Source organism: Aspergillus eucalypticola (genome assembly GCF_003184535.1).
Source record: "Aspergillus eucalypticola CBS 122712 chromosome Unknown BO83scaffold_3, whole genome shotgun sequence".
NCBI classification, from domain to species: Eukaryota; Fungi; Ascomycota; class Eurotiomycetes; order Eurotiales; family Aspergillaceae; genus Aspergillus; species Aspergillus eucalypticola.
The window spans coordinates 742,785-758,380 of record NW_020290277.1 but is presented as its reverse complement, the minus strand read 5'-3'; the positions used below and the strand labels follow the sequence as shown (position 1 = coordinate 758,380).

At 51.1% G+C, this 15,596-nt stretch overlaps 7 protein-coding genes across 7 annotated transcripts; 3 read left to right on the top strand and 4 right to left on the bottom strand.

Moving 5' to 3' along the window:
• Nucleotides 1-182: 182 nt before the first annotated feature.
• Nucleotides 183-4,668, top strand: BO83DRAFT_405439 (NACHT domain protein; the record flags this gene model as incomplete). Its single annotated transcript, XM_025533799.1, has 13 exons — nt 183-784; nt 844-2,465; nt 2,493-2,529; nt 2,569-2,644; nt 2,681-2,804; nt 2,829-3,063; nt 3,085-3,415; nt 3,452-3,702; nt 3,742-3,865; nt 3,887-4,077; nt 4,117-4,165; nt 4,187-4,216; nt 4,256-4,668. Exons 1-13 carry the CDS (start codon nt 452-454, stop codon nt 4,666-4,668), a joined length of 3,816 nt encoding a protein of 1,271 aa, XP_025392187.1. The 5' UTR covers nt 183-451.
• A 250-nt stretch (nt 4,669-4,918) lies between these two features.
• On the bottom strand, nt 4,919-6,302 carry BO83DRAFT_353441 (putative Golgi reassembly stacking protein). The gene is made up of 3 exons (XM_025529046.1): nt 6,118-6,302; nt 5,969-6,052; nt 4,919-5,917 (listed from the first exon to the last, which is right to left on the bottom strand). Exons 1-3 carry the CDS (start codon nt 6,289-6,291, stop codon nt 5,135-5,137), a joined length of 1,041 nt encoding a protein of 346 aa, XP_025392186.1. The 5' UTR covers nt 6,292-6,302; the 3' UTR covers nt 4,919-5,134.
• Nucleotides 6,303-6,490: 188 nt separating this feature from the next.
• BO83DRAFT_353438 (RNA methyltransferase) lies at nt 6,491-7,870 on the top strand. The gene is made up of 4 exons (XM_025529045.1): nt 6,491-6,594; nt 6,657-6,755; nt 6,810-7,102; nt 7,166-7,870. Exons 1-4 carry the CDS (start codon nt 6,509-6,511, stop codon nt 7,408-7,410), a joined length of 723 nt encoding a protein of 240 aa, XP_025392185.1. The 5' UTR covers nt 6,491-6,508; the 3' UTR covers nt 7,411-7,870.
• BO83DRAFT_454359 (kinesin light chain) lies at nt 7,527-10,006 on the bottom strand (the record flags this gene model as incomplete). The annotated part of the gene is made up of 2 exons (XM_025536967.1): nt 7,527-8,936; nt 9,009-10,006. 2 exons carry the CDS (start codon nt 10,004-10,006, stop codon nt 7,643-7,645), a joined length of 2,292 nt encoding a protein of 763 aa, XP_025392184.1. The 3' UTR covers nt 7,527-7,642.
• A 509-nt stretch (nt 10,007-10,515) lies between these two features.
• Nucleotides 10,516-12,231, bottom strand: BO83DRAFT_454350 (S-adenosyl-L-methionine-dependent methyltransferase). Its single transcript, XM_025536966.1, has 4 exons — nt 11,838-12,231; nt 11,467-11,745; nt 11,361-11,408; nt 10,516-11,305 (listed from the first exon to the last, which is right to left on the bottom strand). The coding sequence occupies exons 1-4, from the start codon at nt 12,045-12,047 to the stop codon at nt 10,616-10,618; spliced, it is 1,227 nt and encodes a 408-aa protein (XP_025392183.1). The 5' UTR covers nt 12,048-12,231; the 3' UTR covers nt 10,516-10,615.
• A 397-nt stretch (nt 12,232-12,628) lies between these two features.
• BO83DRAFT_353436 (GMC family oxidoreductase) lies at nt 12,629-14,290 on the top strand (the record flags this gene model as incomplete). Its single annotated transcript, XM_025529044.1, has 1 exon — nt 12,629-14,290. One exon carries the CDS (start codon nt 12,629-12,631, stop codon nt 14,288-14,290), a length of 1,662 nt encoding a protein of 553 aa, XP_025392182.1.
• Nucleotides 14,291-14,664: 374 nt separating this feature from the next.
• BO83DRAFT_423337 (uncharacterized protein) lies at nt 14,665-15,490 on the bottom strand (the record flags this gene model as incomplete). Its single annotated transcript, XM_025535089.1, has 4 exons — nt 14,665-14,788; nt 14,844-15,091; nt 15,143-15,241; nt 15,299-15,490. 4 exons carry the CDS (start codon nt 15,488-15,490, stop codon nt 14,665-14,667), a joined length of 663 nt encoding a protein of 220 aa, XP_025392181.1.
• Between the last annotated feature and the right edge of the window lie 106 nt (nt 15,491-15,596).

Sequence of the window (15,596 nt, the reverse complement as noted above, 5' to 3'; positions counted from 1 at the left end):
ACTCTCAGTAGTAGTGGATAAGTTATGTAGTATTGCGATAGTTGGAGCAGCGGTGGTTTGGCCAATCGAAGAACAAGCATTCTTAAGGCTGGTTCCGCGATCGGGTTATTACTTACCATCTTTCGGATCACATACTAGTACTCTTCTTCTATTCTCCATTCATAGAGCGGATCACTTAATCATCAATTGATAGTTACCCAACATCTTCTCGACTACTTACTACTACTTAACCCTAGTAGTAGTACTTGCTATACCATGATGAACAGCCGGGATGTGTTGTGATTGGCCATTATTAGTGGCGGCACAAAGCACTGCCTTCCTTCTTCATCTTCCCCCACACACACCACAGCCTCGTCACTGTGTTGTATCCTCCCTTTTCTGATTCTGCATCCTTTTCATCTCCCCTGAAGTGGTCGATGTATTGCTCCTTGTTCCGCAGCTCGGGTCCACGATGACCACCGCTCTCACCAAAGCTGCGAGACTGAAACCCGAAGTTCGTCTGGGGCAGGCTATCTCCGAATTCCAAGCCGATTGCTCATCGCGGGAGAAGGCGACGCTGCGGTCATACCAAGCCGCTGGCATCCCTCCAAGTGTCCGGGATGTGATGCAATTGACTGCGGAAATCAACCGATCGGCTGGCCTTCGAGGACAATGTTTCGGCTCACGGCTCACGAGTATTCTTCAGGCGGTGCAGGAGTTCGCTGCACTCGGAGACATCGTTCTGGGCGCATCGCAGAGCCTCCTAGCCTGTGGCATCTGGGCTGTGGTACGAATGTCGCTTCTGGTAAGCATTCTGCAGCATGTATGTCAGTCGGTGGAAAGCCTCTCTGATAGGGTCTTCAGTCCATTGTCAAGTACTCGACCTACTTTGAACAACTATCGTCCATGCTCATGGCTGTGGGTCGCTCTGCACCTCGCTATCAACTTATGGGCGCCGTCTATCCTACATCGCGACGTCTCAGAACATCAATGCTGGAATATTTCATCGTTGTCGTGCAGTTGTGCCATCACGCTATGAAACTGAGTCGGAAGACGGCTATAGGCCAGTGGGTTTCTACGTTCACGTCTGCTCTGAAAGGCTACCAATCTGACCTGGAGATCTGGGCTACTGCCATCAAAGAAGAAGTGAACCTACAGATGGTTCAGCAACTATCCCTGGTGGCCGAAGACAATTCATGGTTTAGATCTCGGGTCGCGAGACGCTTTGAATCTCAATCCCACGCAAGGAGGCTTAGAGCGCGTCAGCGCGTACTGGATGCGTGCTCCACCTACGACTACGAACAGGACTGGAAGCGGATCCGCAAGCTCGGTGCTACCACCCTCTTGGAGACCTCAATGATATACAAGCAGTGGAAGGCCCCACGAGGTTCTGAAGGGCTGCAGTCGCGTACACTCATATGTACAGGCATGCTAGGATCGGGAAAATCCGTGATTCTCGCCAATATGGTGGATGACTTGAACTTGGATTCGGAAAGGAAAGCAGTGGTGGCGTACTTCTTCTGCCAACACGATTCGACGCAGAGCTTAACGCCGAAAACAGTTATAGGCTCTCTAGCGCGACAGCTGCTGCAGTCAGAAAGCGATCTCGACGCCGCACGGGATGTCCTGGGAGACAAACAATCACTCGAGGTTGACGGAATTATTACTTTACTAAGACATCTGCTACCGCCGCACTTCGAGGCCCTTTTCGTACTTGATGGCCTGATGCATTGCGACAGAAAAGTGCGACAGGTTATCCTGGAGTCTTTACAGGAGATCCAAAAATTGATCAAGCTTGCATTGTGCGTGTCTGTCAGGCCGGAGCCTGCCGATTCTCTGCAAGAACTCAAGCAACTTCAAAATCAGCGATGTTGGTCCGTGACAGCTAACAAATTTGACATTGATGCCTTCATCAACGCCGAACTAGAGAGATGTCTTGAATCTGGGAAGCTTATAATAAACGACCCTGCCCTTGTCCTCGACGTTCGAGATAGCCTCTCCCAAGGAGCGGATGGCATGTTCTTGTGGGTGGCTCTGCAGATAGAAGCTCTGTGTCTTGAGAGGACAGACGCAGATATACGAAAGGCAATTGCCAATCTGCCTAAAGATCTTTCAGCGTTATACACGATGATACTGGAAAGGTCTAGCCTTTCCGGAACCACGTACCAATCCAAGATTTTGGATCTGGTTGCGACCGCGTGCAGGCCACTGACCACAGAGGAAATGAAAGAAGCCCTTAGTGTCATCCCCTGGAAGACCTTCTGGGACCCCGCAAGAATACTCAATGACATACATTCCACATTGGCTTGTTGTGGGGGTCTACTTACTGTAGATGAAGAAAACTGGAGTATTCGCATGGTGCACCATAGTGTGAGAACATTTCTTAATGATCACCGTAAAAATCATCGCGATTTGATGCCTGCAAATCAAACCATGGCAGAGACTATTGCGACATACCTGAGCTACGAAAACTTCTACAAGCAATTGTCAGCGGTTAAGACACTTAAAATCAGCTCTATCTCGGTGACAACGGCAGTGATCCATTCAGCAGTTTCCGCTCGTGGCCAATCCCAAGAAATTGCGTTGAAGCTGCTGAGACTGAAGAGGACTAAGGATACGGATGTTGGCTATAATCTATTGCAACGCCTGCAAGCCTCCAGGGCGAGTGACGCCGTGCCCTGGGCCTTTTACCAATATGCAGTGGTCTGGTGGCAGGAGCATATCTGGTATCTAGACCCCAACACGCCAAACCTAAATAAACTCCTGATGACCATATTAGACGCCCATGGCTATGACAAACCCGACTCCTCTGGACAGACACCGTTGTCACATGCCTGTCAGTGCGGGAGTCTGGCGCTTGTTGACTGGCTTCTCGCCCGTGGTGCTCGGCATACCGACGACCTTTTCGGACAGTCACCACTATCTTGGGCCATCCATGGTGGATATATCGCTGTCATTGAGTCCTTGTTGAAGAGTGAAGTTGTGATGCCGAATGCAGTAGGCCCGTCAGGAAAAACACACCTCACGTCTGCAATAATCCGAAAAGATATCGAGCTGACCAAATGCTTTCTTGCTTGCGACCGGGTGAATCGGAACCAAGCAGAGTCTGACGGCTATACCCCCCTTATGGAAGCTACGCGCCACAACTTTGTGGAAGCAATACCTTTGTTTCTGTCAGGCCCGCACACAGACATCTTGGCTGTGACGCCATCCGGAGACTCAGCCCTTCATCTTGCCGCCAGCCTTAAGGGCCCTCCAATTATTTTTAACCTTCTCCTCGAACACGCGCGGCTAGAGGAGAAGGGCTCCCAAGCGGCATCGATGGCTAACAGAAAGGGGGAGACGCCGTTGTGGTTAGCAGCCGCAAATGGGCACCTGGAGGTCGTCCAGTCAATCTGCCAACATCAGGACTATGACCTGGACGTACCTGACGCTCGTGGGGAAACGCCATTCTGTGTTGCGGCCTCGAAAGGCTATACAGACATTGTCAAATACCTGGGGAGCTCGGGCCGAGTAAACATCAATCATCTCAACAAAGCTGGCCTTTCGGCACTGTGGGAAGCGGTATTGAACGGTCACGAAGACGCCATCCAAGCTATGATAACAATGGATGATCTAGACCCGAACCACAGCGGAGTTGGAGCAGGCACCCCGTTGGAAGCAGCTATCCATCTCGGCAACGATCGTATCGTCAGGTTATTGGTTGCCATCGCAAGAACTGACGTCGACCGGCAAAGCCACGATGGCATGACTCCTCTACAGCGAGCTGTTGAGGAAGGATATGACGAGATAGTGGCAATACTCGTCTCTACCGGTCGGGTCCTTCTCAATCGGAGGGATCATCAAGGCGTAACACCACTCTGGGCGGCTGCGGACTGTGGCAACAGTGGTGTTGTCAAGGTTTTAGCTAATACGGAAGGGGTAGATCTGAACTTCCCAGGCAGTCACGGCAGGACAGCGCTCTGGGTAGCGGCATCCAAGGGGCACGCGGAAGTAGTCCAGATCCTGGTCTCCGCTAATCAGGTGAATCTAAATAGCAAGGGCCATAACGGTACAACGCCGCTGTGGGCCGCTGTGAACAATCGTCATACTGAAGTTGTAAGTATCCTGGCAAGCACTCATGGGGTTGATGTGGAGTGCCCCGATTATACAGGATATACGCCGCTCTTAAAGGCTGCAGCAAATGGTCACAGCGATATCGTTCAAGCTCTAGTAGCTACTGGACGAGTGACTGTCAGTATGGGACATCCTAATGCTGCAACACCGCTGTGGACAGCCGCTGAGCACGGACATGACGCCGTTGTCAAGATCCTAATCGACAGCGGCGCGGCTGCGAATAATACCGAGATTGCATCCTATTCCCGCGGAACTCCTCTTTGGATTGCCTCCTACAACGGCCATGCAGGAGTTGTGAAGGTGTTGGTCGCATGTCCTGGCATCGAGCTCAACCGGCGCGATATATTGGGGCATACCCCGCTAGGGATAGCGGCGAAGAGGGGCCACGCGAGTGTTGTTGCCATTCTGGCCGGCACCCCGGGCGTGGAGCTGTGTCAACTGGATAATAATGGCCAAAGCGCCTTGGAGATTGCACGGCAGTACGGCCATGAAGACGTGATCAATGTGCTCGAGGCAAATAGACCCTTTCTATATGGCCAATCTGCAAGACTACCGGTGGATCACCATGACTGAATATCAAGATGAACGCCGCCAATTATAATTAGTTCAACAAGTGGTCATAGTAGTAGCTGTTCGTTACTATGATGGGCGTTGGGTTAGATATATAGTATTCAGTGCTGGGGTCCGATTCACGACAGCTGGCTGCTACTACTACTACTACTACTACTAGTACTAGGCATGTAATCAAGAAACCAATGACCGGCTTTATGTTTCCCCTCCGAAAGACGCTTAGCAACTACCACTGAAAATCCCGTCCTCTTGCCTTCACTTACTCATTTCCCTGGGCCTCCCAGTAAGCCTAAAGCGGCGCCAAGTCACGCCTTAATCGGAATGTAAAATCTAATAAGATATCGCTTCCGTGATGCAGCAGTGCAATAGTGGCCTAGTTACTGGCAAAAAATGCATGACAAGACCTATTAGGCCATCATAATAATCGGTCTTCATGACTACTGTACACAATCGATCTCTTAGCCCTAGCCTATTGGGCAGCCGCTGGCGCCGGACTGCCCGAGCTAGGCGGTGACCGCACCCCAGCCTTGGGCGGAGGCGGAAGCGGCGTTCCCCTGCGGGAGGGCGCAAAGTCCTGCTCCTTGCTCTTCTGCTCGCCCTCCGCAAAGTAGTCATCAAACGATACTGCCGCAGCTGACCCGGTATGACGCGTCTTATGCCGACGACCCGCAGACGAGTGACTGGCGGGCGACGCCGCCAGATTCCTTGGAGGTCCCGACAATGGCGGAGGAGAGGTCATATTAGCCGGGACGAGGAAATGCCCAGACGGCGGGGGACCCTGACCCAGAGCTTCCACTACTGGCGCGGATGAGCCGTCATCCCGTGTTTCGAAGACCACCTCGCCGGGTCCCTCAACCTCTTCGCCCAACCCTACCGGCAACCGATGTAATGCTCCGAAGCCCAATTCCGCACCTAGCGCTCCTTCACCTCCCCAGCCCCGTGTAGGCACCAGCTCAACCTCGCGCACCACGTCAAACTCGCTGTTGTATACCCATAGGACTAGTGTGCGGTTCAAGTGGTCTTCGACGAGCTCCCCGAGTGCTGATTCCCCACGTAATGTCCCGCTCGGAGTGCCGATGATGTAGTCGGAGTGTGGAAGGAGACCTGCGCGGTAGGCGGGGCTGAGTGGAGATGGGATCGAGAGGACGTGCCAGATGTTTTGGGTGGAGGAGAGGGGGGCCAGTTGGAGCGCCAGGCCCAGATCGGGGTTGGATGCGGGGACGGGGATGGAGACGGTGTGTGTTTTTTGACCCTAGTGATGGTATTAGTATATCGTAGAGGAGGTGATTGGGTCTGTTTGTACCTTGGCACTCCAGACTTCAAAGGTCACGCTGGATCCGGCGCAGTTGCGCACTTCCGTAGCGAAGAGATTGGGATCGGGGTCCTCCTGATAGGTAGTTAGTCCAGCCGGCGCATAGAGACAGCTCTGCCTGAGGAGTCAAGTCAACTCACTATTAACCGCCCATTAATCCCGACAATGAAATCGAACCACGGCTCCAGAGGGAGCTCCGCATCCTTGTTGCGGAGGACTTGGAACCCAAACGAGTTGTCGCTGGTGCTTTGAGCCCGCGCCTGTCGGGTAGGCTCGGCATCCAAGCCAATAAACCGATTAAGAGCCCCAAACATGTCTGTGCGAGGGAGGGGGGTATATGTTGTGTGGGGAGAGAGGATAAGAGCATTGGGCATTGCGGAGGAACGCAGATGCGCAACGTGGAGAGCTGCCCGGCGCTGCAAACATTGCAAACACCGGTTATCGCTTATCGCAATGGCTGATATCGTCGCGATGCGATTGCGCTCCGCCTTTAGCTTCAGTCCTTGATCAAGTCTCATTTATACAGCGATCATGGCTCGAGACCCTACAGTGGAGGTTCCTCCTCCAGAGGTACATCATTACAATGATCTTGGCGAGGTGCCGTGGGATATTCAGAAGTAATACCATCATCCCTCGTCCATGTGTTGCGGAACCGAAATCCACTAACACTGCGGAACAGCTACTGGGCGCAACGCTACAAGATCTTCTCCAAGTACGATGAGGGTGTCTGGCTGACAGATGATGCCTGGTTTGGTGTCACGCCCGAGCCTGTGGCAAAGTGCGTGTTCTCTTGTCCACTAATAGAAGCTAAGCACCTAATACATCAATGCAGCAAAATAGCAGAACACATGGCGCAGTCCGCCCCCGCAGGACGCAGCATCCTGGTAGATGCATTCGCGGGCGCGGGCGGCAACTCTATCGCTTTCGCGCTGTCCGGTAGATGGAAGCGCGTCTACGCTATCGAGAAGAATCCAGCTGTCCTGCAGTGCGCCAAACACAACGCCAAGATCTACGGCGTGGCGGACAAGATCACCTGGTTTGAGGGTGATTGTTTCGAAATCATCAAGAATAAGCTGAAGGATCTAGCACCGTATAGTGTCTTGTTTGCTAGTCCGCCATGGGGTGGTATGTGCCTATATCTCCCCTGTGACCCTCTAGGTGTCTTGGTGGCCAACTGATCCGTTATAGGCCCCGGGTATCGCTCCGACACGGTGTTTAACCTGAGTACTATGGAGCCGTATTCCCTCGCAAAGCTTTACAAGGAATATTCTATGTTCTCAGAACACATGGTTCTCTATCTTCCTCGGACATCGGACGTCAAGCAGATGGCCAAGGTTGTCAAGGAGGGCCAAAAATCAGTGGTGATGCATTACTGCATGGAAGGTGCCAGCAAGGCGTTGTGTGTTTATTATGGTGGCTTTAACCTTGAATGACGCTGTTCACATGATTATCTTTTTTTTATTTTCTGTTCCTTATCTTTCTGTCTCGTTTCATTCTTCTACTGGACAACCTTTTGAACATTGCTTGGAGTCCTCGGATGCCGTCAAGTGTACACTATCATCGCCAGTATCACTGTCATACCCCATTATCTTCCTGAATTCGCCAGTTTGCTGGTCTTGACTATGCTAATGCAGTACTCTCTGTATCCTACATGCGTTTCGGAACTCATGACTCCAGGATATGGGATAATGTATCCGTTCCTTGCACAAGCAGTTCCTCTTCTTCTGCGCCCCTCTCATCACCACCAGACCTGATACGCATGTTCCACTGCGCTTGGACTGCCATAACGTGAAGTCCATGAAGTAGGAATTCAGCATGTTGTACATATTTTCTCCGGTGCTTCTCGTTGATATGGCCATTATTCATGGCTTCACTCAGCCGCTCTGCTGCCTTGTGCGTGTAAAGTTCCATGCGGTCCTGACTCCTCAACCAATGCCGAGCTGCTAGATGCACCAGACGATGCAGGGTTATGCACCTATCACCTGGTCGGATAGTAATGAATGAATATCCTTTCAGAAGCCCAAGGGCTTCAATCATTTTTTTTCTCGACACTGGTCGTGGAAGAAACGATTCCGGTATACTTTGCTGGCCGAGACAGGCCAATAGTGAGAGGTACTCGGAAGCAAGTGGATCGCGCTTCTCGATTTGACGAAACGAGGCGAACCAAGTCAGGAATATTGGATTGACGGAATCCTCGTAGCGCCCATCGGCCTGAAAATATTCACTCAGAAGCTTCACGAGGTCTTCTTCCTCGTGAAGAAGCATCAGGTAATCATACACTCCTATCTCATTTTCGTTCATAGTTGCCGCGGCTTGTGTGATAGCCTGTGGAAGGAGGGCTAGCCATTTAACGAGATAGGTCGCGGTGTCTTTATCTTCAACAAGATCTTGTTGGATCAAGGACTTTTCCAGAAGTTCCACGCCCGCCTGTTCGTCAAGCTCGCGTACATGTATCACATCACGCGATGTAAGCTTCACGGCTGATTTGCGATTGCGAGTAGTGTAGATGATGTGGCCGTGCCTGTTGGAGGGAAGGAAATCCCCGAGAGGCGCAGTTGTACCGCTGCCGTTCATCCACATGTCCATGTCATCGGCGCCATCGAAGATCAATACCCACTCCTCGCTCGTCTGGCATAGGTATTCTTTGAGTCGTTCCTTCACCTCATCTGGCTTGGTATACTGGATCCCCAGCTGTTGCGCAATGGCTATACAAGCTTGCTCGATAGCTTCATCACTGGTGCTTGGTATCCAGAATACTGAGCATTCAGCATCATGTTCGTGCATAAGATAGGCCAGCTCCAGCGCTATTTGCGTCTTACCAATGCCTCCTAATCCAGAAATAGCGAGTCTTCTTGGTCCTTCCGGTGCCGAAAGTAAGCTCCATAAATGTTGGATTTCGTCTTTGCGACCCAGAAAGCGTGGATTTCTCGAAAACGGGACCATGAATCGGTAAGTATTACTGGTGTCCAAAAGGCCTATGGAAAGAGACGGTCAGTAAGTACGAAGCACACTCAGTAGATCCTCAGTTTACTCACTTTCCTGTGCCTGAGGCGTCCAGTGTTCTAAGAAAGCCTTTGCGGTGGAGGCGGCAGTCGCTGCAGCGTAGGCTTGCCATAACTTGTTTTTATGGCTATCCGCATAATCACACACACCTTTGATTACGAGCGATGGCAGACACTCCCACACCCCTGCTCCCTCCATCTCGAAGCCAATGACCTTGTCTCGTTTGATGATGTTATCACGCTGCTTACCAGACTTCATGACTGTATTGCCGGAGGCGACTGGCCCAACATGGATAGAAACTTTGTTCGCTTCAGAAGGATTGCGAATACGCATTACAGTGCTCTTGCCACAGCTGAGAGAATCACAATCACTCTCCAGTGCATTTTCGCAGATCTCATCTGGCGAGCTGCCTTTCAAGCAGCAGCATTCTAGATCAGAGTCATGCTCGCGATGTTTGTGAAGATGAGAACTCTCAAAAAGGACATCTTCAATACCTGGGTGATCCCACCTTTTCTCATTCTGGTTGAGAACCTCGAGATAGTGTAACAACTGGGACTGAAGACCGGCCTGAGTAGAGGGTGTTCCCACTCGACCAAGCAGGGTTCGAATCTCGCGACTGGGTCTTCCATGCCTGTCATGGATAGAGTGCTCTCCATCAAACTCATATGTAACGACACTGTCACTGACGACAACGTCACCGAGAAAGATATCCTGGCTTTTCGAAGATTTCGGAGCGCCTCCGCATATACCAACAACCAGAGCAAGTTGAACGCCCGTGTAGCTTATTCTCAGGTTCGAGGCGACACTCGCCGCGCTAATTTTGCCCATCCCGGGCATATAGCATAGCACGACATTGTGCTTGCCGACCCGTCCGTTAACATACCAATTTGCATCTCCTTGCTGCTTTACGTAGTACTTGCAGAGTCGATCATACGTTTCGTCGAAAAGCGCTTCGAGGGCATCGGCCTCGAGCGGAAGAGCGCAAATTATCGCTATTGTGAAAGCATCACGGGTTCTGGGGCGCATTTGGCCTCGACATTAACCTTCGTGGAGACCCTGGCTGTAGTGAATACTGAATACAGACATCTGTTATTCTTGCGAGGCTGATAACTATTTATCCAGGTGGTGGGAGACACAGCCTCGTTGTTTCGTCCTCCAACCACATGGCTGCAATAGGCGCCGCAGGAGAGGGGTATTTCGGGCTCAATGCTGGAATTGAAATGATCTTTAGCCCGCCACTGATTAGTGATTAGATGGGAAATCATTCAAATCACGGACCTGCGAGAGGCCGTAGCTGGAAGCGTTGCTTAGCGCCTTCATCCCCGCCGTGGACGCAGCCAAAGGTGTATATCCTCTCTTTGTCGAACAGGCTCAGAAGCACGATGCACCTTTCTGACCCCAGGTGAAAACAAAAACGAATTATCTTGGTACAGTATTGGAACAAACCCACTTGGTGAGAAGGTGAGAGCTTTCGAAACCACAACATTGGAATATAGAACTTATCAACACATGCGGAGTTTCGCGTATCCTCGGATCCGTAAGTACAGCTAGATGTGGTCAACTACTAGTTAAATGATGTAAATCAGAACATAAGAAGGTGCTCAAATATTTCTCAGCTAGCCATCGCCCAGAGAGTCAATTTCCTCGCCAGATTGCCTGAACAATACCCATTGCTGAACCCGGGACCATGGAACACTGAAAAGAGTCAAATCCCGCATCAGCCTGCTTGAACAATGCATCCCAGTCTTCTTTGTCTCTGAGACGCGATTTGTATACTCCAAGCATCAACAGATCCATCCATCTGATATATCTCTCTGTAGCTAACGGCAGCGATCCACTTTCAGGGCAAAGACTCTCGTTCACCAGTACCTTGGCACCCGGTCGCAAGGAAGGTACCAGCTGTTGCAAGATTCGCACAACATACTCGTCTGCCCAATTCATAAGCACCCAGCGAAAAAGGTAAACATCGGCGACGACTGTCTGAGGCGAGAAAAAGTCGTGTGCGTCGAACCGGATGTTGCGGTCTTCCTTTGCCGCAGCTTGGAAGTCTGCCGCGGCATATTCGAGATCCTGAACGACAACATTAATGTGCTGATAACGCTGCGCAATGAGCCGACCAACGTGGCCGTCGCTTCCTCCTACATCTACCACAACCGATCCCCGTGGAAGGTCGCCCCACGGATACCCTTGAAGAAAAAAGCTGGGTGACGCTTCGGGTATGGCAACTGTATAGAACTGCATTGCATCAGCGAACTGCTTTGCTTTGGCCGGTCGGTCGCTGAGATAATCGAAAATACTCTGGTTTCCATGGCTCAAGGCATATCCCTGACAGATCCGGGTTAGTTGAGTCATTGCCTAAGCCAGTGTACGCGGGACATACGGTCTCGTTTGGCTTATGCCCCGGAAACTGATCCATCGCATCGACAGTCTACATATGCACCTTAGTATGATACACAAAGATGAGTATAGGTAGGGAGACCGCTCACTCGTGAAAAGGCGCTGTACCATTCGTCGAGCTGTGATACACCAGCAATGGCACCGGGGTCTTCTAGAAGAGAGCGTGAGCCAGCTGAATGTGAGACATAACCATTTCGTTTCTCAATAAATAGTCGGTGGTGGATAATTGCGAAACGGATATATTGTTTCAACTCATTGACCGGAACACCTGATGCCCGGGCAAGATCCTGGTAGGATATTTCTCCGTGGATCGGGACATGATTTGCAATATGATGTCGGGAAATAGCCTGCAAACTTGCACCATTCCACTATGACTTATATCAACAATGATCTTTGGTTATTCGGCCTACTATCGTGTCTTTCTGGTTTATGGTAGCAGATTCGGCTTCTGCCAACTTACCAGTGGTATCATGCATTTTGACGGACCTTGCAATTGGTCCAGTAATTCCATACATGCATCTATAGCGTCGGCCTTTGCTGCCAATACTTCTTTGCTTCCCGATCCAACAGCAGAGGCCTCCGGAAAGTCGCCCCTTTCCGTGAGCGACACCTCGATGGTAGCTGCAGCACGGGAAATGATGGACGCCAATCGTCCAATCTCAGACGTCATGACTGCTGGGTGTTGGTCGCGTAAGGTACTGATGTGTATGTTGTGAGCATGTAGTGTCTGACCAGGTTCATTATGTGGGAAGATGTATGCATCGCTATATGTACTGGAGTAAGTATATCAATAGTTGCCGGGTTTGGTATGTGTGGGTAGGCTCATGCAAGCCGAGCAAGGCCGGTCAATATTGGGCTGCGACAGGGGATGAGATACATTGCTTGTGCTGCAGTGGCCTGCTGTCACTAGCTCAGACCGGTGGGGTTGTGGTTCTTTGTTTGCCTGCTCAGACTAGTCTCTGTAAGACGGAGTGTAATGCAGCCAAAAGCCAATCATTTCTCATCACGCTACATTGACCTCACACTACGTTCCAACAGGGTCGGTATGCCCTCCTTTGAGAATCCGTAGCTGTGTTGGCCTTTCTGACCTGGTCAGCTTGGGGTGAGAGAAATATATAAATACCTCCATCAACCGTGCAACTCTCTCTTGCTTCCCAGCAGCGCCAAATTGCTCATTGTCACCCTATCTTTGCGATCATCGTACTTCAATTTCTCACACTCAACCTCTTCATTCATTCTCGGATTCCAACCATGCCTGACACCTACGATTTCATCATTGTCGGTGGAGGTCTCACGGGCTGTGCTTTGGCCGGTCGTTTGGCTGAGAAAGATGAGTCACTTCGAATCTTGATCATCGAAGCTGGACCCAACGTGGTCGATCACCCTCTGGCGAGCACTCCTCTGGCATGCTTTGCATCCCACCACTCCCGCTTGGACTGGGACTACACCACCGTGCCACAGAAACATCTCAACAACCGCGAATGCTATAATGCCGCGGGCAAAGCACTGGGCGGAGGCACAGCGATAAATTATGGCACCTGGACCCGTGGAAACGCTGCTGATTACAACCTGTGGGCAAACCTGGTTGGGGACTCCAGCTGGAGCTACGATGGTCTACTCCCATACTTCAAACGTGTTGAGACACACTACGATCCCAACGCCGACCTGGCCATTCACGGCACCAGCGGCCCCATCACCAACACAATTGTCGCTCTGACCAGCCCCAACCGCAAATACCCCCTCAAGGAACCGGTCCGTTCTGCTTGGGAACGAATTGGGGTTAAGTTCAATCCAGATGCCAATGCCGGTAATGCGCTCGGCTTAGCCCACTTCGGAGAAAATTGGCGTGATGGAAAGCGTCAGCTTGCCAGCGAAGCATACGGGTTATCTAGACACCAGGGAATATCCATCGTTACTAAGACCCTGGTGGAGAAAGTGTTGCTCAAGGAGCAAGCTGGCCAGCAAATTGCGACAGGAGTCGCAGTCGTCGGTGGACAGGAATACCGGGCCACAAGAGAAGTCATCGTCTCGGCCGGAACGTACCGTACTCCGCAGGTTCTCATGCTCTCCGGGATTGGACCCGCGGAAGAGCTGGCAAAACACAACATCCCACAGCTTGTAAACGCTCCGGAAGTGGGTTATAACTTCCATGACCACATGTGCTTTCCCCAGTGGTGGAAGCTTCGTCACCCTGAACGAGGTCTCTCTATGGGTACGCCCCTTTGGGACAGTCCAGCATATGGGATGGGTGTGCCCTATGACTGGAACGTGACCCTGCAGACTCCCGCGGACGCGTTGATCCAGGCATTCCAAGCAGACGATGGACAAGCACCCAGCAAGGACCATCCATTCCTGGATCCGAAATTTGCTCATTCAGAGATCCTCGTCATCTACGCACCGATGAGTCAAGCTGTCACCGGTTTTGAGACGGCCATGGATGGCACTCATATCAGCACGGCTGTTCTCTTGATGACCCCGACAGCACGCGGGAAGATTACCATTGCGGATGCGAATCCAGCAAGCGCTCCTGTCATTGATCCCAACTATTGCTCTAAGGAGGTGGACCGAGCGATTATCCGAGATGGTATACGCCGAGTGGCCAAACTCTTGCTCGACACTCCGGAAGGTCACGATATTGTGGATACCGAAGTTCCTCGACCGGGCAATGAGCCGATTAGACTCGATTCCACCGATGAGGAACTTGACAGGAATATCAGAAATGGCGCAATTACTTTCTTTCATCCAGGTGGCTCGGCATCCATGGGACAGGTTGTGGACACTCAACTTCGAGTGAAGGGCGTCAAGGGACTACGTGTTGCAGATGCAAGTGTGGTGCCTGTCCCTCTGGTGGCGCACTACCAGGCTATCCTCTACGCAATGGCAGAGAAGGCGGCGGATCTACTCTTGGACTAGGTCATGTTGTGTTGTGTAGAGTGTTCTTAGATACGAAGATAAGCAAGAATGAGTTTTGCTTTTGGTGCTTCTATGGCGAATGTTTCTATCAGTTCACAATTCATGTGGTGACTGTTGGCAACAGGACCACCGAGCTCGTCCTAGCAAACTATGCCGCCGCCACTAAGCTACATAAGAAATCTCCCCAACCCACTTACACTCCCACCTTGCGCTTCTATCCCAATTTTCATTATATTCGATCGTCCTAGCCAAGTGGGGTCGACGAGACTCAGTCGCGTCATTGCTACGGCGCGAATAATACCAAAGACGCAAACCCTGGATGGTGCAGTTCACGGTTAGTCAATATACCTTCCTATAGTTTGACTGTGTATGCCTTACACGCCTCCCAGTAAGAATATCCCCAAGACCTGCACTTTTTGAGCCTTTGGCATGCGAAGGCTGAGAACAGGCTTCACAGGCAAAGTCAGTATGGCCACATCAGTGAATATATTGATGATACTAGATCACAAGTAGGTTAGACATGAGTATCGACATCGAAAGGAAGGGAACTCACGCTAGTCCGGTGAAGGGGGGCTCTGTGTTTATACACGACGAGCCACCCGTCCAAAGATCTGACAGTGGAATACACTGAAGACCGGCGATAAGAATGACAGCCAGATTATACATCACAACTATAATGCCAATAATCCATGAGCAAGCCATAAGCCACCGAGATCGAAAGAGTCGACGATAGAATATTAGTATCGAAATCTTCGTCACCATGACGGTATATGAGTAGCTGACTATGGCAGCAACATATCCCTGTTCACTGAGTCAACTGACCGATCTCAAACGTTCTGGATGGCATCCCACCATGCTGAATGACACTAAATCCTTGATGAAAATGATGTGTCTCCCTTGGCCATTATTTATTGCTTTTGCGAATATGACGCCGTATGTAATTTCGCCCAACTGCAAAAAAGTCAATATCTCGAATGCTTCACGCCTCAGCAAGTGCAAATCTCGAACCACCGCTGCAAATATGGTCCAATCTTCTGGGCCAAGTTGGACCCTCGAGATGCGCCGAGCCGTGATACGAGCGCCGATGGCGACGATGGCCGCCAGGAGCCCACATACGAGAGAGGCGGTCTCATTAGGTCGCAAATCATCGCCAGAATGCGCCTTGTAAAAGGCAACTTGCTCAGGAGTAAGAGCTGGCATTGTTTCCTATAATTGATCTGGCTTCTATAGCTAATGTGGCTGTATATTTGAGAGCGAGAATGGTGGAGGAAGGGACAATGTGACTTCGGAGAGGGATAAATATACC

What these genes read in the sequence shown, in the direction of transcription:
- BO83DRAFT_353441 (XM_025529046.1), bottom strand. Translation starts at nt 6,291, where the DNA reads ATGTTTGGGGCTCTTAATCGGTTTATTGGCTTGGATGCCGAGCCTACC. An exon ending in GGATTAATGGGCGGTTAATA is followed by an intron (nt 6,053 to 6,117) that starts GTGAGTTGACTT and finishes ACTACCTATCAG; the next exon opens with GAGGACCCCGATCCCAATCT. An exon ending in TTGAAGTCTGGAGTGCCAAG is followed by an intron (nt 5,918 to 5,968) that starts GTACAAACAGAC and finishes TACCATCACTAG; the next exon opens with GGTCAAAAAACACACACCGT.
- BO83DRAFT_353438 (XM_025529045.1), top strand. Translation starts at nt 6,509, where the DNA reads ATGGCTCGAGACCCTACAGTGGAGGTTCCTCCTCCAGAGGTACATCAT. An exon ending in GTGCCGTGGGATATTCAGAA is followed by an intron (nt 6,595 to 6,656) that starts GTAATACCATCA and finishes ACTGCGGAACAG; the next exon opens with CTACTGGGCGCAACGCTACA. An exon ending in ACGCCCGAGCCTGTGGCAAA is followed by an intron (nt 6,756 to 6,809) that starts GTGCGTGTTCTC and finishes ACATCAATGCAG; the next exon opens with CAAAATAGCAGAACACATGG.
- BO83DRAFT_454350 (XM_025536966.1), bottom strand. Translation starts at nt 12,047, where the DNA reads ATGACGTCTGAGATTGGACGATTGGCGTCCATCATTTCCCGTGCTGCA. An exon ending in CAAAATGCATGATACCACTG is followed by an intron (nt 11,746 to 11,837) that starts GTAAGTTGGCAG and finishes TATAAGTCATAG; the next exon opens with TGGAATGGTGCAAGTTTGCA. An exon ending in GGTACAGCGCCTTTTCACGA is followed by an intron (nt 11,409 to 11,466) that starts GTGAGCGGTCTC and finishes GTGCATATGTAG; the next exon opens with ACTGTCGATGCGATGGATCA.